Genomic DNA, 27228 nt, shown 5'->3' on the forward strand with positions numbered 1-27228 from the left:
GACAGTGCATTCCTATTGGGGAATACAACGGGTGGGGGGGTCGGACAATCCCACAGCTAGCGGCATAGCACAGCTACTAACCACTCTAACCACTACTTCTGTAGCATACGGCAGAGGTGTGGCCTCGAATGTTGTTGGCCTCTCTTCAGATGCAGCTCTGCCTCCAAACCGCAGTCCTCATCCTACTCCCCTAGCACTGAATAGTACCTGAGCCCATGCACAGCCCTGCTGATGTCAGTGGGACTCAGTGGTGCTCCCATGAGTAAGGACATCCAAACCTGGCTCTGCTGAACTAAACACAAGTGCAGGTGAGACCGTCGTCCCTCCCACCCCCCCTGCATCTCTTCTATCCTCAGGCACTTCCAGCCCAGCTCACGAGGGGCTCGAGTTTGGAAACCGCCCCAGAAGGTACTGAGGGAATTCATCTTCAGAAGGCAGTGTTTAAAAGCCATCCTCCCCCGGGAGTTCTGCCAGGGCTGGCAGTCCCACTCCACCCCAGGGCTGTGCTGGGTCCCCTGGCAGACCGCAGACACTTTCCATCACCGCCGCAAGCCCATGGCGGCAGAGGGTAATGCTTTGCGCTCCATCTGAGCCTGAGGGCACACGCTGCGGGACACAGTCATTGGACTGATATATACCAGGGTGCAAAGCAAAAACCTGACAGCGAGGGCCGGGTGAGGCACAGGTGGTGGCGGGGTGTGGTTCTGGGTGGGGCGGTCCTGAAGATGGGGCTGAGCCTGGAACTCACTCTGGGGTGGTGGGGCTCTGAGGCTCTCCTGCCGGTGGGGAGTGTGGGCAGGGGTCGGATGCTGGGTCTCGGGCTAGGGCTGGTTTTGGTGTGGAGCCTGTGTCTGACGCTGCGCCGGAAGCTGGTTTGGGGCGGGGGGGCTGAGCCCCACGGGGCCGATGCACGCCCCTGCCGTGAAGTCACTGCAGCCCAGCGGCTCCGAGCTGTCCCGGGAGCAGCTGCCGCGGAGCCGGGCGCTAGCGAGCTCTTTCCAATGTGGCAGCAGGGGCTGAGCGCGGTGCGTCGCGGGGCCATGTGATTGCCAGAGCGGCCTGGGGGAAGCGGCCGGCGGGCGGCGAGCGGAGCCTGCGGGACAAGCGGGAGCGGGCTGGCCGGCGGGGCCCGGCTGATGAGAGCGCCCGAGCGCGGGGTGCGAAGGGCAAGGAGCCGGCTGCAGGAGCGGGCTGCGGGGGCCCGCGGGCGGCGCGCTGGGGGCCGGGGAGCGGGATGTCCCGGGCGTTGCCCTGCGGGGGACGGGCCGGGAGGAGACCCCAGTAACCCCGGCGGCCGGTCGGACGGGGTGAGTCCGCGGCTGCCCCGCGGGGGGCCGGCTGCTAGGCCTGGGGGGAGCCGGACCGCACCTGCCGGCGAGGAGCGGACGGGCGTGCGGGGCGCAGCCACTTGGGAGCCGGGCCGGCTGCGGCTGGGGGGCGCCCGCTGCTCCGGGGCGCAGGGTCTTGGCCAGGTGGGGGGGTGGCCGGCTGCGGGGGGAGTGGACCGGTGGCCGGCTGTGGGGTGTAGATGGGGGTGTGTCTGGCTTCCTGTGTGGGGGGGACAGGTGTGGGGGTGATGGGCTTGGGAGGGGGTGGCCGGCTGGGAAGGCAGATGGGGGGGTGGCTGGCTTCCTGTGGGGGGGGGGGAGTGATAGCTGGTGGTGGGAGGGGGTGGCTGACTGCGGAGGGAGCGGACGGGTGGGAGGGAGCGGCTGGCTGTGGGGTGTAGATGGGGGGGGTGGCTGTCTTCCTAGAGGGGTGGCCAGGCGAGGGGGTGGCCAGATGCGGGGGGAGTGGACGGGTGGGAGGAGGTGGCTGGTGGTGGGGTGTGGCTGGCTTCCTGGGGGTCGGGCGGCTGAACTGGTGAAGGGATGACCAGGGGTAGCCGGCTGCGGGGAGGGGACAGGTGGCTGGCTGTGGGGGTGGGCAGGCAAGGGAGTGGGCCCATGAGGGTTGCTGTCCTCACAGCTCATCTCCAGTATGTAGCCTATGCACAATGCCAGTGCCAGGGTAATTGTCTTTCCCATGTGTTTGCAGTTGACCGAAGGGCCCTGTCACCAGCAGCCACCACAGCACTATGGCACAGTCCGTCTCGGCCTTCCAGGCTGCCTACATCACCATCGAGGTGCTGATTGCCTTGGTGTCCGTGCCAGGGAACATCCTGGTGATCTGGGCTGTCAGGATGAACCAGGCTCTGCAGGACGCCACCTTCAGCTTCATCGTCTCGCTGGCCGTGGCTGACGTGGCGGTGGGCGCCCTGGTCATCCCGCTTGCCATCCTTATCAACATCGGGCCGCAGACTGAGTTCTACACCTGCCTGATGGTGGCATGCCCTGTCCTCATCCTCACGGAGAGCTCCATCCTGGCTCTGCTGGCCATCGCGGTGGATCGCTACCTGCGAGTGAAGATCCCCCTAAGGTAGGAAATCCCCATTTATGCAGCAGAGCCTCTGCTGTCACCTTGTGGCAGAGCCAGGAAGCTGCTGCTGTCAGCATTAAGACAAGTCCGATCCCGGCTGAGATCTGGAACACCCCAACTCCCTCAGCAGCAGCAGTGCCACTGTCAGTGTCTCATATCCCATCACCCCCTCGTCGCCATCCCACTTAGAGGTCTGGACTGTGGGGCTGTCTGTCCATCCATCCATCATGCCGGACACAGCTGACGCATTGACAGGCCAGCCTGTCGTGATCGTGATGGCAGTGCGGACCGCTCCGCTGGTAGTGGCTGGGTGCTGCAGATGCTATGGGGGGGAAGAGACAGAGAGGCTGCACCCAGACAGGTGGCCTACCCACACACTTAACACTTTGCTTTAACACTTCCTCCCAGGATGTGTTTGTTTAGAATGTGACTGCCAATTGCACTCCTGTTGCCATGTGCCTTGCGCCATGTGGATCCATCCCCCCCCCCCTCCCCACTCCCAGGCTGGCACAGAACAAAAAAGTGCGCCCCGGGGCTGAGCGCCACTGGAGCCGGGATTAGCTGCGTGACGCTGGCATGCTTTGGACAGCAGGAATGTGAAGACGGCCTGAGCATGACTCCCCCGCTCAGGGTGGGGCATGGGAACCAAGTGTCTGATAAAATAGCTCTGGGGCATCCAAAGCACCTAGCAGTCTGGGGCCGGTGCTACACAGGGGCTCTTGAGGGTGGCGCTTCCTCGGGGCAGAGAGAAAGCGAGCCAGTGCTCTTTCAAAGCCTGCCACTTGCTCTCCTCTGCATCCTGGGGAAGCGCTGGCTGTGGAAACACTCGTAAGTTAAGAAATTCTGGGATCCTTTTCCTCCTTGCTCTATGTTTGCTGATAAAGCCAAGCCTATAGTAAGTGACGTCTAATTGCCATCACGTTGTGCCTGGGCAGAGCGCTGGGTATAAATCAGGGAATGCACTTTGTTTGAACTCTGTAGCTCTGATATGAAATGTTTAACCCCTTCACTTCTCCGCTGCTCCCCTGGTGCTCCTGGGCTGCAGTGGCCTTTTCACGACAGAGACCCTGAAACTCATGATGGCGCTGAAAGTGCCTGGTGTGTAGATATGCTGGGTATGCATGGAAGAGCTGAAAGTCACAGCATGGTTGCTAGATATTTGAGTATGCCTGGCGACGTTGGAGCTGTGTTGCTGCTACATGTACTGAGTATGCGTGGTGGTGTTGGAGGTGCAAGGTTAGATGTACTGGGCGTGTGTGATGGTATTGGAGATGCATAGTTACTCGATATGCTGAGTATGTGTGGTGCCGGAGGTGCATGGTTGCTAGATATGGTGGTGCTGGAGCTGCAATGTTTCATAGATGTGGTGCTGGAGCTGTGTGGCTTCTAGATGGATATCTACTGTAGGAAGTTTTCCGAATGTCCAGAGGTTCCTGCTTCGGCGCCTGCTGGCTGGAGTCATTGGCTGGCTCCTCTTAGCAGTTTTTTCCCAGGGCTCCATGGCAGGGGACGACAGTGGTGCCCCCAGACCATGCTGCATGTAATGATCTTGGGGTTCAATAAATAACAAACCAGTGAATGAGAAAGGAATAAAACTTTTATTAAAACAGACTAGAGCGCATCTGTGGGGAACTGCTGTGCACAGCTACATGGTGTTCTAAATCCCAGCTTCCCTGGCATAATATTGTCCCATATGAGGGAGCCATCTCTAAACGATGATCTTCCACAAATATATCTCTACATCTTTCCTCTTAAAGAAAAACCAATTAGCTTTTAAATACCTATAGACAAACAGCTAACAACAATCTTATAACACATACATTAAATTTTCAATCCATCTAGTACATTTCCATACACCCAATGTGTTAAGTACCTACAGAGGAGATGTTACCAGCACATCATTCTGGAGTGAGCCTTACTGCTCACTTTCCTCAATTACCCCTTCTCCAGGCAGGTTAGCAAGTCTCTGAGTCTTTCAGGACGTTTAATCTCCCTCTCTGATCTTCTCAGTATCAGCCTTTCCTTAGAGTCTGAGTTGTTCTCTTGTTCCTTTACAGTTTCTCTTTTATCTGTTGATGATAAAGGATCAGTCAGTTGGAAAATGACAGAATCCACATCAACTGTCAATGTTTTGGAACTTTCTGGGATTACTTTTAGGTCCCTTAAAGTACGTTGAAATGTGTCTCTCTTGACTGTTTGAACTATGTAAGACTTGGATGCAGCTGTTTTTTAATGATCCCCTTTGGCCCCAAATATTAGAGGTGTGATTCCTCAGGCAAACTCTATCACCTGGGTTAAGAGATGGGAGATCACAGGCCCTTTTGTCAAAATAATTCTGCTTCCACTTCTGATTTTCTTTCATCTTCCGCATGGTTTCATTGTTGTGAGATTTCAGCAAGTTATCCGTGATTGGTAAATTAGATCAGATTCTTCTTCCCATGAACAGCTGAGCTGAAGAAAAACCGTTCTCCAGGGGTGTGCTTTGGTAAACCAATAAAGCTTTATACAAATCACCTTCACAGTCAAAAGTCTTTTTCATAAGGTTCTTTACGGTCTGTATGGACCTTTCCACAAATCTGTTTGATAGGGGGTAATTTAGATTTGATGTTTTGTGATGAAAATCCCTATCTAGGGCAAATTGTCTAAAATCTGCGGTGGAAAATTGCAGCCCATTATCACTAAAGACTTCATCTGGAATTCCTTGTCTGGGGAAGATTCCCTTCATACCGACTATCGCTGACTTACTATTAGTACTCTACAGTATGCAAATTTCTAGATACAGAGAAGAATAATCTGTGACTATTAAATAATCCTTTGATTGCCAGGTAAATAAGTCAGTGCCTACCTTCTCATAAGGGCTTTGTGTGACTGGGTGAGGGTCAGTGGCTCTGTCTGTTGTCCTGGCTTGTATTTCAAGCATGAAAAGCAGTTTCCTGCCACATTAGTAATGTCATGATTGATTCGCGGCCAATACAGCACCTCTCGTGCTTGCTGTTTGCACTTCTCAATTCCTAAATGACCCTGGTGGATCTTCGGTAGCATTTCTTTTCGGAGGCTCATTGGAATTACAGCCTTACTTCTGTTGAAAATCACCCCATCTAGCACAGGAAGTTCATGTCTGCAGTTCCAATAGTCTCTTATACCGGGACAGCAACTACTTATTTCTTCAGGCTACCCTTTAATTATCACTTCCTCTCTTATTTGTTGCAGCTTGCTTCTCATTCAGCACTTCTGATGCCATGTTATGATCTTGGGGTTCATTAAACAAGAAACCAGTGAATGAGAAAGGAATAAAACTTGTAATAAAACAAACGAAAGAGTGTCTGTGGTGAACTGCTGTGCACAGCTCCACTGTGTTCTCAACCCCGAGTTCCTGGGCACGTCTCTAAACTCTTATATTCATAAGCCTCCTTTATGAGGGAACGTCTCTAAATTAGAATCTTCCATAAATATATCTGCACCGAGTGGACCTGCTGTGGCCCCAACCCAGCTGAATAGCCACGATTTGCTTTGTTTGACTGTTCAGACAGAGTGTCCTGTCCTGTCCCCTCTGCTGGCCACCCCCCAGCTCTTGGGAGGGCATGATGGCCTGATTAGCCCAGGCTGGCCCTTGCCCTTTTTAAGAATATTTTATTGTATTTATCCCGCAGCCAAAAAAAATAATATATTAGTGCTAGAATTTAAACACAGCAGCTGGTCGATGCACAGTTGAAATTCTAGCACCAGGCTTGTCCCTGCAGCCTGCCCATCTCCTATCTACCGGCCTTCCTAAGGCAGTGTCTCTCCACGCCTCCCACCTTAGGACTGTACACCACCCTCCACCAAACTAAGCTCTGACCCCTCTGTACTGTTACAATTCAATGGGAATTTTGGATACGTGATTTTTGACCATTATTATTCATTTCTATTGTGGCAGCACTTAGGAACCCCAGTCATGGATCAGGACCCCATTGCGCAAGGCATTGCGCAGACACCGAACTAAAAGATGGTCTCTCCCAGCCCAAGAGTGCCAGAAGGATAGTGGAGGACAGATCTCTGGGCCTTCTCAAGAGGATGAATTGTGGGGCAGGAGCATGAGGCAATCTCTCACGTATATGGGGAGGGCTAGCGAGACGGCAAAGGAGTACAGTTAGGGTAGAACCGGACTCTTGACTGAGAATTGCCTGGTGTTTCCTTTGTTTTACGTACTAAACCTTAACTTTAACAATTTTTTTGCTTTTATGTATATTTTATGTATATTTGCCACAGTAAACTAGTAGCAAAGGAGGTCACATTGCTACACAACTTGTTAGTGTAGTGTAGTAATCAAGGCTGCAGTGATACAATATACCAGTTCAAGGCTGGGACAGAAAATGTTTTTAAAGGATTTTTTCAGAGCTATAGCTGGGTATAATTTTATACCTGGTCTATCACTGTATAACCCCCTCCTTGCCCCCCCCCCCCCAAATATGTTAAAAATGACTCCAAAAATATTCTTTCTGGGTCTGGAGCTTGCAGCTTTAAGCACCGCATCGCTGCACCATTGATCATGATGATGCTAAGGCCAGGTCCATGCTAAAAAGTCAGGTCGACCCAGCTATGTCGCTCAGGGCTGTGAAAAATCCCCATCCCTGCGTGATTTCGTTAAGCTGACCTAACCCCAGGTGTATACGGTGCTAGGTCGACAGAAGAAGTTTACTGCCTCTTGGTGAGGTGGATTAACTAAAAAACCTTCCTGTCACTGTAGTGAGTGGCTACGCTGAAACACTGCAGCGGTGCAGCTCCCAGCTTGAGACACCAAGATCCTGGTTTTTAGTTGATTGCCCCCACCCGGGCTCTCAGCACCTCTGCAAAACAAGCCCCGATCACTTTTAGCTGCTTGGCAGAAGCATGGTCAAAAAGGGCCTGGCAGTGTCCCAGCCCTGCATATCCTGGCTCAAAGTATCTAGCAGTGATGAGCTGTGATGGGCTGGTGGGCTAGGGCAGAAGGGGACTCACTGAGCTTTGCCTCCTCACTAGGTGGGTTCCAAAGAGGGTGGCAGGTCAGAAAGGGCAGGCTGGACACATCAGGAGTGTAAGCACCCGTGTGCCCCAGCTGGAGTTTTGGAAACTCCAGGGAGGGCGGCTAGTACAGGATCATGTGTCTGGCAATTCAGGCATCACGACGACGGAGAGCCAGGCTGTGCTAGGATTCTGGAATCTGTCAGCAACCACAGCAGAGATTTACATAGGGAGAGACACAGCGTCACCACCACGTCAGCCAGCAGGGGGGACTCAGCTCTGACCTTCTCTGCACCAGCCGTTTCTTCCTCCTTTCACCTTTGTCCCGTTGCGGTGTGGCAGACTTAGGACTGACAGCACAAAGGCAGAGCACGCAGTGCAGACAGGCGCGACCTACCAGGCCGAGAAAGCAGGCTGTCTACCAGTAGTGCATGCAAGTGGCATAGGGGGCTAATAAACCAGCCCTCGCTGGACATGCTGTTAGCTATGCAGCAAGGATGGCCAAGAGGTATGGGAACCAGTCTGGGAATTGGCAGCCCTGGCTTTAATTTCTTGCTGTGCCACCCAAGGTCACCCAGGAAGGCTGTAAGTGATTTAGTTTCTCTCTCTGCCTCAGTTCCTTATCTGTACATGAAGATAAGTTAAGCAGAGAAGCCCTAAGGAAGGGAGGTTCCCAACATGTACCACTATCGGGGGCATGCACGAAGAGGGACAAGCAGGAGCCTGGGCCTTCCAATCGGCAGGGGACCAGAACTCCAGGGTCGGGGCGAAAGCCCCCATGAACCAGCTCCACCAGCCATGGCAGGGCTGGGGGGGGGGGTGTGGAGGGGAAGGGACAGGAGGAGAGTCAGCTCCTCCGGCTGTGGGGGCACAAAAAGTGCCCCTCCAAAAGCAGCCAAATTTTTATTCCTGTTCTCACCACTGTCACTGACCAGCCAGGACAGGACAATTGCTTGGTGGACACCTGTGGCAGGTAGCTGCCCACCTCCTTTGCGGAAGGGTTAGGGGGCCAATCCTTTTGGCTGTTCTGTTTGTGCTTAAATTATCCCGGAGCCCCGTCTCCTCTCCGCAGCTCCTGCTGGCTCTGTGCTGGCCGGCAGGGCTGGCATGCCGGTAGCAGATGGGAGAGTGCATGTCTGCTGCTGCTGGCTCCCTGCAAACAGAGCAGGAGCAACGGGTTCTGGGCCAGCACCTCGGCTCCATCTTTGTGCAAGCGCCTGGGCAGGTTTTCAGCCACAGTTAGAATCTGCCTGAGTTCTGGGGCTTCCCTCTCAGAGTCCTGCTTCTTTTTCAGAGCCCAGAGTAGCAGGGTCACTTGGCTTTGCTCAGGAGGACTCTTCACACTCAGCCATTTACTGGCAATACCAGTGGCCAGATGTGAGAACAACGTGCTGCCTGTAACCCCGGGGCACTGAACATGGTGAGGTGGGGCATGGGTTGGAGGTGAAAGTGCAGCCCAGAGACTGGGGTTTATTATCAATGCATGGCAGACAGGAGTGCTGTCATAGCGCGGGATTCTGCTCCTGCCTTCCCTGCAAGCCAGACACACTCAGGGCAAAGTTCACCCATGTGCCAAAGGCAGAGACCTAAATCCATATTCATGTGCCTATAAATAGATGTAAATGGACAGAATTGGGCCCACGTCTGACCAGTTTGACTTGACCTTCTCGGCCTCTGGTATCCCCATTTTACGTCAGATTATTATCACTACCCACAATGACTAGTATTTTCTGTTCCACAGTCTAGTGCTCGCCTAGCAGGGAGAGCAGACTTCGCAGTTTACCGCTATGGAATAGGCAGGCTGGTGCACTGGGAAACGCTTTGTTTTGCTTTGCATCCTAGCCAGAGACTCCTGAGCATTAACTGAGTGATTCAAGGTAAAGCGCCTGCTTCGACTCTGTGCACTCACCCGCAGTGCACTTTCCCAGAAACCCGGCAGGATCAAATGAAGGCAGCGAGCAGCGCAGCGGATGTGAGTGAATCCGAAGTGCTGAGTGCTTTCCTTGCCTCGCTCCCATTTTTTGCTACGAAGAAGCCCTGTGTGAAGTGATCTAAATGTTAATCAGATGCCCTGGCTGGTTTTCAATGTTCTGAACGCAGGTCTGCAAGACAAATGGGATACTCACAGCACGGGCATGCTCTGGGCTGCTGCCAGAGCCAACCTACTGAGTTGGTGGGCAAAAAACCAGCAGCAGCTTGACGGCTCATGGTGAAACAACCGGCTTCTCTCTCTGCTTGGCTGGGTGCATGACTCACTCAGAAGTTCGCATTCACAGATGCAGGGCCAAATGAGTGTGGAGTGGAACGCGTGGTTCAAAACGGGCGTGTAACCCTCCCTAATGCTTTTTAAACACTCACTCAACCATGATTTCCAGTCCTGCTTAGGGTAAGTGTCCCAAGCATGCTCCACCCAGAATCCAGGCCAGATTTTTCCAAAGAACTCAGCACCCAAAGTGCACCCAGTGTGCGGAGGTCTTGGCAAGACCTTGTTGCTTGTAAAGGTGTCTGAATGAGAACAAAGTGTCTTGGAAGGTGACTGCACAGCAATGCTAGTGAGTGCCTGGTTTGGGGAGAACAGAGAGAGCTTACAAGCCGTGTTCAGGCTCAACTGCACGGGAGGCTGGGACTCCAGCAAGCCCAGGTGACTTTTTACTTTATTTTTTGTGTGTGTGTGGCAAACAGGAGATTTAGCCTTTTTAGTGACCTTCCTAGATGCATAGATGTTAAGGTCAGAAGGGACCGTTGTGATCATCTCGTCAGAGCTCCTGTATAATCCCGGCCCTAGGACTCCCCTGAATTAATGTACCTTGTTTTATCGAAAACCACATCCCCAGTTGTGCTGCATCTACCTTCCCAGTGAAAGAGGGTGTAATCTGCTTAAATAACTGGCCCTATCCGTTACTAAATAGATGCGGGCAGAAGGAAAGAAAAATAAAACTGACTCTAGGTGACTTTCTTTGATGTCAATGCAGAGAGAAGATTACAAGCTCTTTGTCCTTCTCTCTGTTCTCCTGTAAAATTTCTTTCTTTAAGGACCCACAAAGGAGAATGGTGGGGGAAATAGCCCACCCCCTCATTATTTTGTCCACCAGTTAGGCCTAATGTCTGACATCAATTTTGGTTCGTTAACTTCTGACTTCACGTCTCCCGTTTTTACCAAGCACAATCTCAGCGCAGTCCTTGAATCATATCTGTAGGCTTTCTCTTGCTGATATTCTCTTGCACTTGTTTATAACATTCTTTATCAAAAATAACTTGACCCACATTCTGTGGTAAATTCCTAAGCAGGCAAAAGTTATAGACCAATTCATAGAATCAAAGCAGATGAGGGTTGGAAGGGATCCCAGGAGGTCATCTAATTCAACCCCCTGCTTAAAGCAGGACCAACCCCAACTAAATCAATTGTCACAACATATCTTAACATATTTTATACTTATGTCAGATTTCATTAAAACAGGTTTATTTTTAAAAAGAAAAACATAAACTTTAAATAACAATCCACATTTGGGTTTAAATAAAATCCCATTTTAAACCCCCCCCCAATCATTGATTTTTATCCACCTTGCTTGCTTGCTGGCTGCAGCACTAGCAAAGGAGCTGTTTCAGCTCTCACCTCCCACATCTACCCAACCATTTCCTCAGAGCTACGGAATGAGGAGCTCAGCTGCTCTGCACCTGAAAATGGAGCTTCTGTCCCTTGTCAGTGCAAGCTTTGCCCAGGAGATGTCAGGTCTGGAAATATCACAGAAAAAGTGTTTTTCAGGGTCCTTGGACCAAGAGGGTTTTAACGAAATGTATTTGATCTCCAAAGAGGCTCGGCTTGCTTCTGGTTTTAGGGATGGGGGAGGCTTCTTGTTTGCTCTGACTTGATGCTCTCCAGCCCTCCCTCCGTCAGAGATTCCTCCCCTACGCACACTCCACAGCAGCAGCCTGGGCAACACCAAACCCAATGTTGTCTGAGAGTGTGAGATGTAATTCTGTAAGGGGGAAGCAGTCAGCACAGTCCTGGAGGGGGGAGCCCAGAACTGGAAGTCCCAGATTAGGATCCTGGCCCTGCTACTGCAGGATGGATTTGGACAAGTCACTCCCTCTATCTGTGCCTTTATCCCCTGTCAAATGGGATCATGAATGATGCTCACTGCATGTTATGTGTGAGAGGAGGGACGGGTCAGTGGTTGGCTGCTATCCTGGTTTGTGGGAGAATTGGGTGCAATTCCCTGCTGTGCCAAAGATGACTTTATAACCTTGGGCAAGTCTCTTAGTCTCTCTGTGCCTCCGTTCCCCATCTGTACAATGGGGATAATCGCCCTGCCCTGCCTCCTAGGGGGTATGTGATGATAAAAGTGGTAATAAGTGAGCTACTCAGATCATATTATATGGTGACGGGGGCTAAAGAGATACCACCTGACCTGAGTTTGCTGAAGGACTCTTGCAGGAAAACCATGCTTTTACTAAAGGCAGGGAGTGCACGTCTCCTTTCGCTCCCACCCTGTACTCCGCTCTCCATGGCAGCCTGGAACCAAAGGACACTTCAGGAGCCCCGTCTATGCCAAGCAGAACGCAGCAGGGACTCTCCCCCTCCGCAAAGGCAATACATAGAGCCCCTGATATGCAGGCCTGCACTTCCTCTCATACCGTCATGCCCCTGACTCATTGTGTTAACTACTGGGAAGATTAAACAAGTTCAAAGGGACCGGAAATGAATGAAAGGGAGCATCTGGCAGGAACAGAACCCCGCAGAGGGGCACTTCCGCCCATTGGCTCCCCGATCCAGGCTGCTGGTAGAGATATCAACAGAGGGAAACGGTGGGTGGGACTGGCTCCCTTGTCAGTGTCTTTACTAAAATCTTGACTTCCCTGCAAGATTCCTGTGGGGAAATCACAAGGTGGAGGCAAGCTGTGAAGGCCTGGCTGCAGAAAGCTTGCATCTTTGATCTGAGAAGCTGCTTCAGGCCTAATGCTACGGCACAGTGTCTCAAAGGCAGAGTTCTGAGGCTAGCCAGCTGCCTTAAAGATGTCCTTCAGGTGAGCAACCAAAACTGCTGCTGGCCTCTGCATCTGTTGCAGACTGAGCCGTGATATAGAGGGGTCAGTGTACACCAGGGGTGTGATCCAGCTGACCCAATAGGCTACTGGGAGATGGACTTTCATAAACAACATCAGGAATTGCAATCAGCCTGAGGGAAGCAAAGATCAGTGTTGTCTCAGTATTTCCTTGGCTCACCCATCTGTCTATATCCAGCTGTTGTGTCTTGTCTGTTACTGTAAGTTCCTTGGGGCAGGGACTTTCTTTTGGTTCTGTGTCCTGGTCCGAGATTGGGGCTTCTAGGTGATACTGCAATACAAATAATAAATCATAATGACCGAATCTGGATTGGCAAAGAGCTCTTTGGACATCTCTGACTAGTGAATCCCACCTTCCTCTCAGCAGAGGCTAGTAGAGCTGGTTGAAATGTTTTGGTCAAATAGTAAATTCACTTGAAAATGCAGATTTGGGGCGAACAAAATTATCTGCAAGTTTGGCAAATAGTTTCAGCCCAATAAAAACTAGGGCTTTGAAATGGCTCATTTTGGTATTTTTTTAAACAAATTGTTTTGATCTTTTGGTTTCGAAACTTTTTCGATGGTTTTGTTTTGGCACAAAAAAAAACGGGGGGGAGGGGGGGGTCAGTTTTGGCGCAAAACAAATGGAATTTGGGGGAGATTTTTCAGTCTAGTCACCAAACCAAAAAATCAGTGATTCCCTCAACTCTGGTGTCCATGGCAGCCCCGATGGACCAGGCCCTGCCGCCCTTTATTCATGCCGAGTAGTACTTTCCGCTACTCATGGAGGAAGCTGTTCCCCAACAGAATCTGCAAAGAAAGCAGCATAGACAGTGTTGCAGGAGGAGGAGCCGTTCTCTCTCCAGCTCTGCAAGGCCTGAAGGATCTTATTATTGTCTGACAGGGCAAAGTGTTTTGCACTTACAAACCTTGAGCCTCTTTAAACCCTTTCATACCCACTTCGCTTTGCTGCTGGCCACTGTGAGAGACAGGGCAATGGCCAGGTGGGTCAGGAATCTGATCTGGTAGGGTTTTCCCACCTCCCCCTGCCCACACTTGCAGTCTTGTAGGGATATGGTTGGTGGGGTGGCAGGGCCTCTGAACAAGCAGGGACCTGTAACCCTGCTCTTACAGGGAGATTAAAGCTCCTACGCTGTGGTGAACACACACCTGAGATCTAAATGGTCTTACTGGCCACAGCCCACCCAGACCTGCCTTGAGTATGGTGATTTGGGCATTTGCCATGCAAGTGATTATGGAAGTCCCTTCTGGATAGCTTCAGAGCCCTCCTTGCTACCAAGTAGAATGTCTTTCTAAAAGCTCTGCTTCATCTTCGCCACCCGCTCTGGCCTGGCTGCAGGAATCCCTGAGGGAGGTTCTCTGGCCTGTGCGGTGCAGGAACTCAAGCTGGGTGGTCATGTCAATCCCTCCTGCTCTGAGCATCTCTTAAAACTGACAGTCAGAAAATTCAAAATGGATATCAGGAAATACCTCTTCACCCAGTGCACCATTAGCCGGTGGAACTCTCTCCCACAGGATGTCGTGGAGGCCAAGACCTTAGCTTGATTTGAAAAAGAATTAGAGCTGCATGGGGGAGGTAGAGTGACCTAGTGGATGGAGCACCGGCGTGGGACTCAGAAGACCTGAGTTTGATTCCTGGCTCTGCCCCTGGCCTGCTGGCTGACCACAGGCAAGTCACTTTAACTGCCTTGTGCCTCAGTTTCCCTATCTGTAGAATAGGGATAATGATACTGTCATCCTTTGTAAAGCAGTGTGAGATCTATGGAGGAAAAAATTAAAAATCTATTATTAATGATAATAGATAAAAGCTATTATTATGAGAACATCTCCAGTCACACTAGCTAGGGGAAAATAACATACAGGCTGTGAGCTCTTATAAACCAACCGCTACATGACAGAAATTGGAGGGACTTTCCCTTAAGAGCAGGTTATTTCCTACTGGGGCTTCCTTGCACCTTCCTTTGCAACGTCTATCATTGACTATTGGTGGAGATGAGACACTGAACCAGATGGACCCCTTGCTCTGATTTGACAAGTCAATCTTGCAGCATGAGAAAGGGTAACTAAGCTCTTGGCTGATTTTTCCCACACCACTCTTATGCATGCATGCATATCTTATTCCTATTGTTATTTGTATTAACGTAACACCTAGCTGCTCTAGTCACGGATTAGGACCCCATTGTGCTAGGTGCTATACAAACACAGAACAAAGACAGTCCCTTCTTCTGAGTATAAGCATAAAACAAGAGACGACAGATGGACACAGACAAACCAGGGAGCACAAAGAAAGAATGAAAGAATATTGGTCAGCATGAAGGCAGTGATCTCAGTACACCGTTGCCAACGTTTTGTGCAGGCATCATGACAAAGGACCGTTTTAAGGCGGGATTCGAAGGAGGATAAGGAGGTAGTTCCGTGTACTGAAGCTTTCTGTGTTGAAGGCTGTATTTACTCCCGAGCAGAGGCCATGGAACATGCAGTCAAAGGGAGTCACCCAGGGGAAGCCAAGATGCTACAGTGGGTTTTTCCATGGGACAGAGCAGCCTGGGTCAGTGATTGAAAATGCAAACTACCGCACATCATTGTTCCTTTGTGAGCATTTCCCCTGTGTGCTCATTCCCCTAGCAGGCAGAGCGTGCTGGAGAAGAGAAGATGCATTTGTAGTGAAAGACAGGTTCGTTTTCCGGAGCCCTGATGCTCAGAACTGGCCTGTCTGGGGTGCTTTCTTTGCACACACAAAACATTCTCCTTCCAGCCTGAGGACTTTCACGCCAAAAGGAGTTTTAGGTGTGGTTTCAGGGGGCTGTGAATGACAAGGCTCTTGTCATCCAGACTGTGGTGTAGCAAGGGGGTTAACTCATGAATCCGTTTGACTCAACGAGGCTGAAAAGTCGCTAGGAGATGAAAACTGGACAGACAATCAGAGGGGAGGCGAGGGGTGTAAAAGCCTATTCAGCTAAGTGAAAGGCGCACGTGGGAGTTGGGATGATGGAGGCTCTACGTGACTAACACAAGGGTGGCTGCTGAGGAACAGCTCTATGTATGGTAACGCCAGCACAATTCAGATGCTGAGCTGTGCATTAAACTGAGCCTTCCAAGATAAAACAGCTGAGCTAAACCAGGGTCATAAATCTTCCTGATAAACCGTGTCACAGACTACAGGGAGGCTTCTGCAATCAGCCTCAGAGGGCAGGAAGTAAGGAGAATTCCAGACATCCTTCCAGCAAGACACCCCTTTTAGCTAAGGTATGGGATTGATTATAGCCAACCAGCCTGCGACTTTTGGCCAACAGACCCCAGTGGAGTTCAAGGGTAATAAAAAATGTGGAGCTGCTTCTGAGAAGCGAGTCCTATGGATGTCAGGTGAACAAAGAGTGGCACTGTGACCCACAAAATCTGTGATAGGCATGTGTGAGACAGGAGAGAGCTGCAGTAGGTTCCTTGCATCTGGCTTGCACCACAAGCTGGTGTGGGGTTGTTGAGGCTGGAGCTCTGCTTCGTCCCCACCCCTTTTGAGATGATCTCTGAGGCAGCCAGAGGAGGTTCTGCCGCCTGCAATGTGAAGGCGGTCAGACTAGATGATCACAATGGTCCCTTCTGATCTTAACATCTATGAGGCTGTGGCAAGTTGGGCAGAGCGTGGTCAGAGGGGAACGTCACTGGGAGATGGAAGCAGTGTTGAAAACCCCAAGTGTTCAAAAATCACGAGTTAAGATTCCCCCCCTCCCAAACTCATGAGATGTAAAAATGAATAATTCTCAGGTTCTTGTTGCTTTTCTTTTGGGTTTTGAAGCTCTAGGAATCATGTTTCTCAGCTATTCTCTGCAACTATGAAGGCCAAAAACATTTTTTTTTACAGGAAAGCTGAGATTCCCCATAATGATAACATGACTCCAGTAGGTGGGACTTTACGAAAAACACCAAATAGTGTGAGAGTTGCAATAAGTCCGCACGCGTTAATAAGGCTGTATCTAGTTTAGTGTGAGAGAAGGGTCAATCCAGAGATGTGAAACAAATAATTTCTTCCATGTTTTCAACCTCTTTTTTAAATTAATTATGTTTTTAATGCGACTACTGTAGTGTGAGGTAATTTCACCAGATCCGCCCCAAAAAGACGAGAACCCTTCAGCTCTCTGGAGAGGTAGAGAAGGTTAATGAGTTTCTGGAGCCTCAGTCTTGACTGAGATTTTGGTCAAATGTCCTCTCTGGGTAGGTGTGTCACCCAGGATGATGGTCACATGCACACAGGATGTGGCCTAAAGAGCAAGGAAGAGATGTGCACTGGTAAGGGTGCAGCAGAACAGACTGGGAGCACAGTAGGTGGGACCACAACACTGCTGACTCCTGCCCCTTTGCGACAAGGGATATCCTCATAGATGAGGGCAGAAGGGACCATTGTGATCATGTAGTTTGACCTCCTGCATCACACAAGCCAGAAAACTAGAGCCCTGCACATCTGTGGAGAAATCCACACTTTATATCTGCGGAGATATCCACGTCTGTGAATGCAGTTATTCGCAGACCATTTTTTGTGGATGGTGGGTTGGATGCAGATCTCAAAAGCAGGAAAGCAGCTGGCTGCTGCTTATAGCTTTTGGCACTGCTTCCCTGCCTTTGAGATCCAGAGATGAGAGTTCCCCCAGCCGGCCACCCACCTGCTTGGCAGTTGCCTGTAGGGTCTGGCCGCTGATCAGTGGCGGCGACTGAAACAGGGTTGGCCTCCAAACAGCTGATTGGGGGACACAGAGCTGTGGGTGCCTACGGATACGGATGACCTAGAAGACAGAGACTGCGGGTGGCGGATTGGATGTCCATTGAATCTAGTGGCTGTGGATCAGATGCGGATCCGCATTTTTGTTTCTGCACAGGGCTCTACAGAACAGTTCACCCAGGGACTCCTGCATCCAGCCCATAGCTTGTGGTTGAGCTACAGCACAGAGTGTGGAAAGAGACATCTAATTTAAGACAGCCTGGCAGGCATGTGGAGGGAGGCATTTCACTGCAAGTACAGAGACGGCAGAGGTGGCTGGTTCACCCGTAGCTGCTCCAGTATTGCACACTCTGGGACTTTGCCTGTCAAAAGAGCTGGGGCTGTTTGTAAATCCTGTGGGATAACCTTGGAACTATATTTTCATTTAGTTAGTGAAGAGGTGCTGAGACTGGGATTCTGTGCAGAGGCCGGGAAGCCACTGAAGGCCCACAGCACAGACTTTATTGCTGTGAACCTGTGTCCTTTCCTCTTGCTGTTACTCCATTATACAGGTACCCGGCACGGGGAAATGGACTGCAATAACTATTGCTGACTAGCTCCCTGTCTGGACACTCTTCTTCTGGAATAAGAGTGCCTTCTTCTGATTGAGCTCAATCCCCTTTGGTCTTAGTCTAGGGAGGAGACAGCTGAGGGGTGACACAATAACAGTCTTCAAATACGTAAAGGTTGTTATAAAGAGGATGGTGAGTTGTTGTTCACCATGGCCCCCAAGGGTAGGACAAGATGGAACCAGCTTAGTTTGTAGCAAGGAGATTTGGTTGGCTTTTAGGAAAGCTTTCTAACTTGAAGGATAGTTAAGTGCTGGAACAGGTGATCTATGGAGGTTGTGGAATCTCCATCACCAGAGGTTTTTAAGGACTGGTTGGACATACACCTGCCAGGGATGGTCTAGGTTTACTTTACCCTGCCTCAGTGCAGACGGGTGGGCTAGATGACCTCTTGAGGTCCCTTCCAGCCTGACATTTCTATGATCAGTGTTTCCACACAGGGACCTATTTCACAATAGTGATAGCACTGTAAATCCACACCCTGCCTTATTCTGGAATAATTTCCCAGTAGAGACAAGCCATGACCAGCATGCTGTGATTTTCCAGCACCCACCTGCCAGCAAGGGGCCTGAAGACCAGTGGAGCTCTCACACCTGTTAGCTGAACATGCATCTACCAGTCTGAGGGTGTGGAAATGGTGGGCATTGGGTTGTGGCCAGGGAAGAGACTCCCTTCTAGTTGCCTGATAATCTGAGAGCTGTTTGATTTGTGTCCTTGCCCTTGCTAGTACTTTACCTTAAGAGATTTACTGCATATATTCCAAGTGGTTCACAAGCTCCTGAGAGCCAAGTGTAAGACAAGCTACGCCATGAATTGAAAGTGTTCTTACAAGCAAGGTAAAGCCATGCTGTGCCCCTGGCTGGATCATCAGCCGTAAGGATTGAATCCGGGACTTTTGGGTCTTAAAGCATGAGCTTCTACTGCCTGAGCTAAACTGCCCAGCTCTGTCAGACAAGAATGGAGTAGGATCATCAATATCTGTAAGTGGCCCAGCCCGCACTAGCGGGGGACAGAGCGTCATGCTGATGTGTGTGGCTCACACTTACACCCAATGCGTATTCATCCCTCTGATGACAGCACTAAGTGACATCACATCCTGTTGCCAGTGACCAAAAAAACACCATGAGCAAGGTCGAAGCCAGCCTAATGGAAGGTGCCAGAGCTCTCCATCTCTAGTAGCACTTCCCTCATGTAATAGCAATTACTTACAATATATGTAGGACTCACCTAGGGCCATGTGCAGGTCTAGCTCCTGTTCCGATACACAGCACAGGCTTCGCCTTCAGGTAGAAAGAGGCTTACAAATCCACCTTGAAAAACCCTGGATTCAAATAACGGGGAAAATTCCCCAACTGGAACTTGTTGCAAGATTCCTGCAGACCCCCAAGTCCTTTGAGAAGTTCGGAAAGCACAGACACCATCAGGTATGGCTGTCCTGGCTAGAGAGGTTTGAGACACTGGTTTCAAATGAGGGAAGATTCAACCTGACAGATGCAAGTGATGGTAACACACTTGGGGGGGGAATAATCTGAGACACAGATACTCCAGAGGAAGAAGCTGTGATGTCGAAAGAGACCGAGGGCAGAGAGGCCACAGCCAATTAGATGTGAGTTTGCAATGTGACATGGCAGCAAACTAGACTCGTGATTTTTTGCAGCCCATATGCAGAAGTATCACATCATGGGGAAAGGAATTAGGGGGTTATAGTTCCAGTGGCGCTGAGGAGGCTACACCTACAGTCCTGCAATGTGTTCTGGGTACCTCTGCATCAGGAAGAGAAAGATCAAGTGGAAGGAGTTCAGAGAGCAGCAACCAAAATCATTAGTGCCACAATTTCCAGGAAGGCTCCGCTCCTAAAAGAAGTGGACAGATTTTCAAAGAGCCAGGCAATAGAATCATAGAAATGTAGGGTAGAAAGGGACCTCAAGAGATCATCTAGACAGTCCCTGCTCTGAGGCAGGGCCAAGTAAACCTCAGCCATCCCTGACAGGTGTTTGTCCAACCTGTTCTTAAAAACCACCAGTGATGGGGATTCCACAACCTCCCTTGGTCACCTGTTCCAGCACTTAACTATTCTTAGAATTAGTTTTTACTAATATCTAACCTAAGTCTCCTTGGCGACAGATTAAGCTGATTACTTCTTGTCCCAGCTCCTGTGGACGTGTTGGGTGCTGAGTGCTTGGAGATTTGTCTGGGTGATCTTTGACTCCAAGAGAACATGTGGGTTGAGTTAGGAAGAGAATTAAAATGATTAAGTGTGGGTGGCTCAGCTGAGAGGCCCTCTCCCCGCCCTGCCCTGCCCTGCCCTGCCCTGCAGTGAGTGGATGGGCTGGGAGTGGATATAAGGAGAATTGAGATCACTGAAGGGTGGAACTATCAAGAGAAGTTAGAGTGGCGTAAGGGGTTCAGCTAGTAGTGAAGGGGGGGAATTAAGAAAGGAAATTGTATGTTAAATGAGGAAAGTCTTCCTAGCAATGAGCTATAGCTGGCTGGGAACTCCCCATGGGGATGTCTGGAAGCCTAGACACTGAGAATATTGACATCTAGGCTGGACAAAGCACCAGATAATGTGCTAGTGTAACTGAGGGCAATTCTGCTCAGCCAATTGATTAAATAAGCTATTTGGTGTTTTCACTGCTTATTTTTAGTATAAATTTTCAAGGGTGTCTAAGGATCAGATTTTTAAAGGTTTTTTAAATCAGGGGGAGTTAGGCACATAAATATCTTTTAAAATCTGATTTTAGGTGCCTTAGGTGCCTAAGTCCTATTTCCAAAAGTGACTTAGGCATTTAGGAACCTTAGTTTCCCTGGAAATCAATGGGACATAAGATCCCAAGTTACTTATGTGCTTTTGAAAAATGTACCTTATATTCTTATTTAGAATCTCACACCATTTATACTGGGGTGTGAGCAAAGGCAGGCATCTCTGGGGGGGGGGAACAGATTTCCTGTGCTGTTTGAAAAGAGGAATGTGATGAAAAATGGAGATGCTCCATTCTTTCAAAAATCACATTGAGCCACATTTCTCCTGCAGTGCAGAGAAAAATCTACAAGAAAGAAAGCAAGCTCCTGTGATGAATCCAATTATAATCCAGACTGGTATCTAGTTATAGCTCCCGTAGCTTTCGGTGCCTCTGTCTGAAAATGCTGGCTGTACTGCTAAGAGAGAGATCTCCGTTTTCAAGAGCTGGGGGCTTTGTAGAACCTGCTCACTCAGTCAGTCACCTCCTTCCCAGAGCAATTTCAGTCTCTTCTCTTGCTGCCCACTTATGCAGAATTATGTTTTTAGCAAGCAAGGGTTTATTTCCAGGAAATAGGTAAATCCACTGAAAACTCCATCATCACCGAGGACAGAGAATAAAAGATAAGCAGATGGATCAAAGTCCAGAATCTGGTTATGCTGCAGCCAGAAACTTTTGACTCCCTCAAAGTCACATTTTTAAGTGCTCAGACTCCAGAGCCAGGGCTTCAACATGTTGGGTGCTTAATCTGGCCACAAGTAGCACAATGGGAGATGAGCAGTCCTCAGAACCTAGTCCTCAGTGTTTCAAAGGCATGAATGGGCCATTCAGACACTCACCTTGACATCTCTTTTCCTGAGAAAACCTTCTTTCCATCTCTGGTTCCCTAAATGTTTAGTATTTAGGATGGATAGTGATTTGGGAGCCTTAGGATCACCCAGGTGCCAAGGTCAGATCCTCACCGGGGGCAATTTGATATCAGGGAGACTCAGGAGTGCCAGTCCAGGGCACCACTGTGCTAGCTGCTGTACAAACAGAACAAAAGGACAGGCCCTGTCCCAAAGAACTGACAGTCCAAATAAGACACTGACCAGCAGTGCAATCAATCCCTGATGTTTGGGTCCATCCTCAAAATCTCCGGGTGCCAATGTCATTTCAGGAAAGCCTGAGAACAAACGCGTTGTCTAGATACCCAGACTGTGAGGGCTCAGTGGGAACTGGGATAATCCGCTGTTAGCCACGGTGGTCAGTTTGCATGCATGCGGGTTCTCTCTGTGTGCGATCTCAGCTCTGCGCAGGTAGATAATTCAGCAGAGCTTGATAGAGCTGCCCAGAAAGACCATAGGCTCAGTTCTGTGGCAAAGGCACTCAGCCAGGTTTATTGCCCTCAGGACATAGTACTAGCATCCCATAGACTCTACAGGTCCACCAACACGTGAGTGCGCAGTGGCAAGGACCAGCTCAGTGAGTAGTGAAACTTTCTGCTGCCCCCTAGGCTGGACAAAGGTGCCCCTCCTATGATTTCTCCTTTATACATTGATACAGACAAGTTATGTATTACACTCCTGACGTCATTAGTTACCAACCCCTTGTACCTGCTGGTTTGAACAAAACATCCCCCGTCATCGTTCTGTCCTCCTATCTTTGTCTTACTCGGGGTCAGTGTGTCCTTGGATCATCTCCTAGGACTATGTTTATGTCATAACTGTACGTTGCGGTGTACCTGTACTAGTCGTCTGGAATGTGTTTACACGACTACCCTGTGCCTGGTACTTCTTGGGAGTGTCTGTTTTAGCAACACCAGCCATGCTTTTGCCAAGTTCATGTACCAGACAGTGAACTTGCAAACAAGTGTTTGTTTTCTGACAGGGCCTGACTTTCACTCTTAGCATAACTTTTGCTGACGTGGGTTCAGGCCTCCTGCTTTGCACCAGACCCAGTGCTCCAGGATCTCTATCGACTACAGCCGCATCTTTGTCTCTTAGGGTATGTCTACACTGCACCGTAAGCCCAGGATTCGAGCTCAAGCCTAAATTCCCTTCTGTCTACACACAAATCATGCTAACCCAGGGCTCAAACCTAGAGTCCCAAGACCCCACCAGGTTGGGGAGTCCAAGCTTGAGTCAAGCTGGACTCAGGATTCAAGCCCTGCTGTTTTGCAGTATAGACACAGTCCCACTCGACTTGTGCTTTGGGAGTCTGCCAAAAGTATCCCACAATCCCATGGGCTGACTTGTTTAGTCCTCTGAACAGTCAAGCTTTCCCACACTGCCCCACGAACAAAGGCTAGCGTGGCTACATTTTGGGAGGATGCTAGGAATTCTGGGAAACGGTTCATTGGACTTGAACCCACATAATGCAGTGTAGACGCTAGAGCCCTAGGTTGAGATGCAGGGTTCAATGATTCTCAATCTGGAGTTACAAATACTGTAGACGCTCTGCTAACTCGAGTTCTACTAACACTGGGCCTACACAGGGACAGTGATGGAAGATGAGAGGAGACGCCGAAGCAGAGCTGAGTGAATAATGCATTTTTTGGTACAGGGACTCTTTTGATTCAAACTGAAATCTTATTATTATTATTATTATTTCATCAAATCAAATGGGATTTGATTTCAAATTCACCCAAACATTTTGGGTTGATTCGAAATAAATGTTTTTCAGGTTTTCAATTTGTTCAGAATTGACCAAAACGTTTTGGTTGGCTCAAAACAATTTTTTCCCCAAGTTTTTTATTAAGATTCAGCCTTTTTCAGGTGTTTATCACCTTTCTTTTTTGGTTCGTTTGTTTTTTTTTTTTAAATTGGCCAAATTTGAAAACAGAATAGTTGAAACAAAACTTTTAACCTTAAAAAAAAACAATCAGGTTTTTTTCAGCCCAAACAATTTGCCAAATTCTACATGAATTCACAAATAATTTTGGAGCCTTGAAAAATGCATTTTCTGGAGAAAAATCTATTCACCCCAAAAAATGCATCCAACTCTGCTCCTGGGAGTTCAGGGGATCTGTTCTGGGTGAGGAGGAAGCTGGTGTAGACAGTCTTGGGGCCCTGAGCTTGTTTACATGGTGTGGTGTTGCCAGTCAATTTCTCCATATAAACAAGCCTTAAGTGTGGCTAGTGTGATCCACTCAGTGATTTCGTAGCTCAGTCTTCATTAAGCCAGAGATCAAAGCTACCTCTGCTCAGCAGGGGCCTTGTCTTGGCAGGGCAGGCGGAAGTCTGGATTACAGGGCACATTCTGCTCTCAGAGGGCGCACAGCTGCTGCTACGCCGCCATGGGACATTTGTTGACAGTCACATACACAATCAGGTCACTTCAATAAGCCACTGATCCATCAAACCAGTCAGGGATTAATTTGGACTTTAATCATCGTGTCTGCGGCTGTATCCCTGTAGCAAGTGCCTGGATTTCCCATGGCATCAGCAACCCTCCCTGTGCTGGAAGCAGGGCATGGGGGGTGGGGGAATGTCCATAAGCCCCCTCTAGCCCCAGTGATGGGGAGAAGGGCAGTAGGGCAGGTAACAGGGCATTTCATCCCTGCAGTAAGGAGGTGGAAGGGCACTCAATCTTGCTTATTCCCCAGAGGCGTACAAAGGGGGTTCCTAGCATTTGCGGACTTTTAGGACTAAAATTCCAAGAGGAGGCACACGAGCTGTGTTGCAAGTGAAAATCGTGAAGCTGGGCACCCTGACGGCACACTGATGCATGGCTGTTGTAGCTCCAGAGGCCGGTGCATGAGGCGCTCACGGTGTCTGCAGCACGTGTGAAGCATCAGCAAGGGTTTCAGGATGACAGCGTAATGCCGACTGCGTGCTCAGCTGAGAGAGAAAAGATGGGGTTGTGGAAACAAGGCAATTTGCAGCACAAGCTGCAGCTCAGCCCCTTGAACTGAGCCACGTACTCACTGACGGAGCTGCCCTGACTTGTGATTCACCTTCCCAGGCTCCTCTTGCTGATGGTGGCTGATCCCACCAGCTGCAGAGGACAGCGCAAGAAACTCTGCCCTAGCAGTTCTGGATGATGTACCCAAAGGGTCGTTTTCCTCCTGATGCCCACTAGTTAGAATTTGACTTCTGCCTCCTAGCAGGAGGTTAGGCCCTTCTGCGCTTTCAAGGGAATGTGAGTTATTAACAATCTCTCTTTGCACAATGCTCCTCTCCCCATTTCCCTCGGGTTGGGTCGTGGAGGAAGATGTGATTGGAAAGGTTTCAATTGTCAGTGTTTTAAATTTCTGCTGGTTTCCAAGGTTGAAAAGTCACCCACAAACAACCTTCCCTAAATGTAGAGGAACAAAGAGAGCCATTAACAAAGAAAGCTGTTATCAGCTTGGCAGAAGGATGGGAATCTGACTTCAGCAGCCCCGGTTACAAGAGAAGCACCGTGCTCTTGGCTGAGCCATTCAGATGCATTTATTCAGCTGAAAATGAATGTGTGCTGGGAGAGAGCCCAAAATGCAGTCCTCTCTCATGGTCCACGGTCCCAGCTCTGCCAGCGTAAGTCACGAGGAGCTCACACTTCATGAGTGAGGAGAGAAGAGGCTTTTCCCTCTTCAGACGGAATATAGGCCCAGGTTTTGGGTGGCAGGAGTGCTCCCCACGTGTCAGGGGTTGTGACAGGATGGATAGCACCCCCACTGTGGCAGCCAGGAAGGAGTTAATAGACGGACCAGCTATCCTCCAGCTGTGACTCAGGGTAAGTTAGCAACAGCTGGTATAAAAGGCCGCAGCTTAGACAGAGCTGGGAGGCTGCCAGAGAGGCTGAGCGTGGCCTTGAGGGGGCTCCTCAGGAACCGGCTGGGAGGACGCTGCACGAGGAGACAGCAGTCCCGAGTGGGAGTAGTGGAGGCTGTGGCCCTGTGAGAGGCGCGACAAACAGGAAAGATGGGAGCAGCCCAGGGAAGTGGTGAGGGACTCTAAGGCACAGTCTGGGGGAGAGGGCGGATGAGGGTTCCCCAGCGTGAGGGGAAACAAGCCTGAGGCCTAAAAGAGGCAGAGACTGGCAAGTCTGAGATGGAGGCCAACGGCATGATGGAAAGACTATAAGACTGCGGGTTTTTCTGTCTCCCGTATGGGGACGGAACTGAAAGGTGAGCTGACGGGGGAAGCCTCTCAGCGCTGTAGTGCCAGGGGCAAACTGCTAGGAGGGGCAGAGCAGAAAAACCCCTGCAATGCCAGGTCCTGCCTGGAGGGGGTAATCTGGCCGTGAGTGGGCCCCAAAACTGGTGGACAAACCGAAACTCACGCCTGCGAGGGATTAAGGCCTGTTGAATTCAATGGGAGCTGGATCAGGCCCTCAAAGAGGAGTTTGAGGGGGGAGAGTGTTCCTGTTTTTAGGTGCAGCCCCACAGGGGCCTCGGCAAGGGATTTAGCAAAGCCAGGGCGTCTGCGAGGGGTGTTTGAAAAGAACAGTCAAGCAGAGCCCCAACCCTGATTTCAAAACATGAGCTTCCCACCCGCCCTTGGTAGCAAGGAAGAAATGAGAACTAGAGACACAATGGAGGTTTCTGCTGGAGCACAGGGTTGAGGGCCATGTGTCTGGCAGAGCTCAGAGGATGAGAGGAGAATCGGATGTCATTCAATTAATATGCTCACTGTGATGCTGTTTGCAGTGAAAGTCACGTTCTCAGCTTTGACCCGTGAATCCAAATCAGTCTGTCAAAGGGAAGGAGCCAGGCTGATGCATGAACCTGAAGGGCCCCGGGATCATAAAAAATGCATTTTTCTGTGCTTGTGAAAACGCACCATAAGGTTTGGGAGAAGCTGTAAGCGTCTGTCAGATTCCTTGGCCTGCTGAGACGCCTCAGACAGTAACAGTGTCAGCTCCAGGGCCGGTGCTTTGGGCCACGTTTTCCAAAGCGCTCAGCAGGTTGGGTGCACGGTGGGGGCAGAGCTCACTTGAAAATCCCGCTCCACACTCAGCGGCGTACAGTTGTGATGCCCTAGTGCTCGCATAAAGAAATGAAGCTACAGAATCCGCCAAGCCACCCGCAGCCGCCATGTATACGATGATTGTTGGGAGGTCACGTAGCCCGTTGGCCTTGCGGTGGGAGCTGGGTAGCAACAATAGGACGGCGAGGGGGTCGCTGTAATTTTGCAGGAGGAAGATGCTGGTTCATTGGAGTTCATGGCGTAAAACCAGCTGGAAGCTCTGTGGAATTTGGGGAGGGATTGTTCAGCTTCCCACAAGTCTTGTTGTCAAAGTTAGTGGGGGAAGAAAGGGGAAAGTGATGCAAGAAAACAGGGGGAGGCAGGGAAAGCCAAAAGCATCAGGCTTGGCACAAACTCTGAGCCGTCAGCCCCCGGAACAGGAGTGTGACAAGGTGGTTCAAGGGCCTGGGGCCAGCTGGCCCTAGTTGTTCATCAGATACGACTGAGAAGAAATCAGGTGTTCCCTACAAAGAGCAGGGCTGTCCTTCAGGAGGGGGGGAACAGGAAGCAGGAGCAGTCGTGTGGCCAAGGCTTAATTTGTGCCAGGGTTTGCCAGGGCTGAGCCCCAGCACCTCTGGGCTTGGCAGTTCATAGTTCATAGGCTGCCAGAGCCTCTTAGGAGCGGTGGCAGGGGGAACCTGCTGGGGAAAAAGGACCTTCAGAGCTAACGCCCTAGGGGCAGGGCTCAGCTAAACGAGCAGGCAACAGGAAGGACTCTGCAGAGCCAGGAGTCTTAATGTTCTTCTCATGTTTAATAAGCGCATTGTATGGACATT

The 27228-nt window shown here is 50.2% G+C and overlaps 1 protein-coding gene across 2 annotated transcripts in view; it reads left to right on the forward strand.

Annotated features, from left to right (window-relative positions):
* The first annotated feature begins 846 nt into the window (after positions 1 to 846).
* ADORA1 (adenosine A1 receptor) overlaps positions 847 to 27228 on the forward strand; it is a 54519-nt gene continuing 28137 nt past the window's right edge. The window contains exons 1-2 of one of the 2 annotated variants that reach the window (XM_067531498.1): positions 847 to 1307; positions 2038 to 2418. In XM_067531498.1, the coding sequence (XP_067387599.1) occupies positions 2078 to 2418 (341 nt within the window). In that variant the 5' untranslated portion in view covers positions 847 to 1307; positions 2038 to 2077. The remainder of the gene's footprint in view (positions 1308 to 2037; positions 2419 to 27228) is intronic. The other variant, XM_067531499.1, reaches the window with a different exon arrangement.

Source organism: Emydura macquarii, unplaced genomic scaffold (genome assembly GCF_026122565.2).
Source record: "Emydura macquarii macquarii isolate MOO-44397 ecotype Brisbane River unplaced genomic scaffold, CSIRO-AGI_Emac_v2 contig_3220, whole genome shotgun sequence".
Classification (NCBI taxonomy): domain Eukaryota; kingdom Metazoa; phylum Chordata; order Testudines; family Chelidae; genus Emydura; species Emydura macquarii.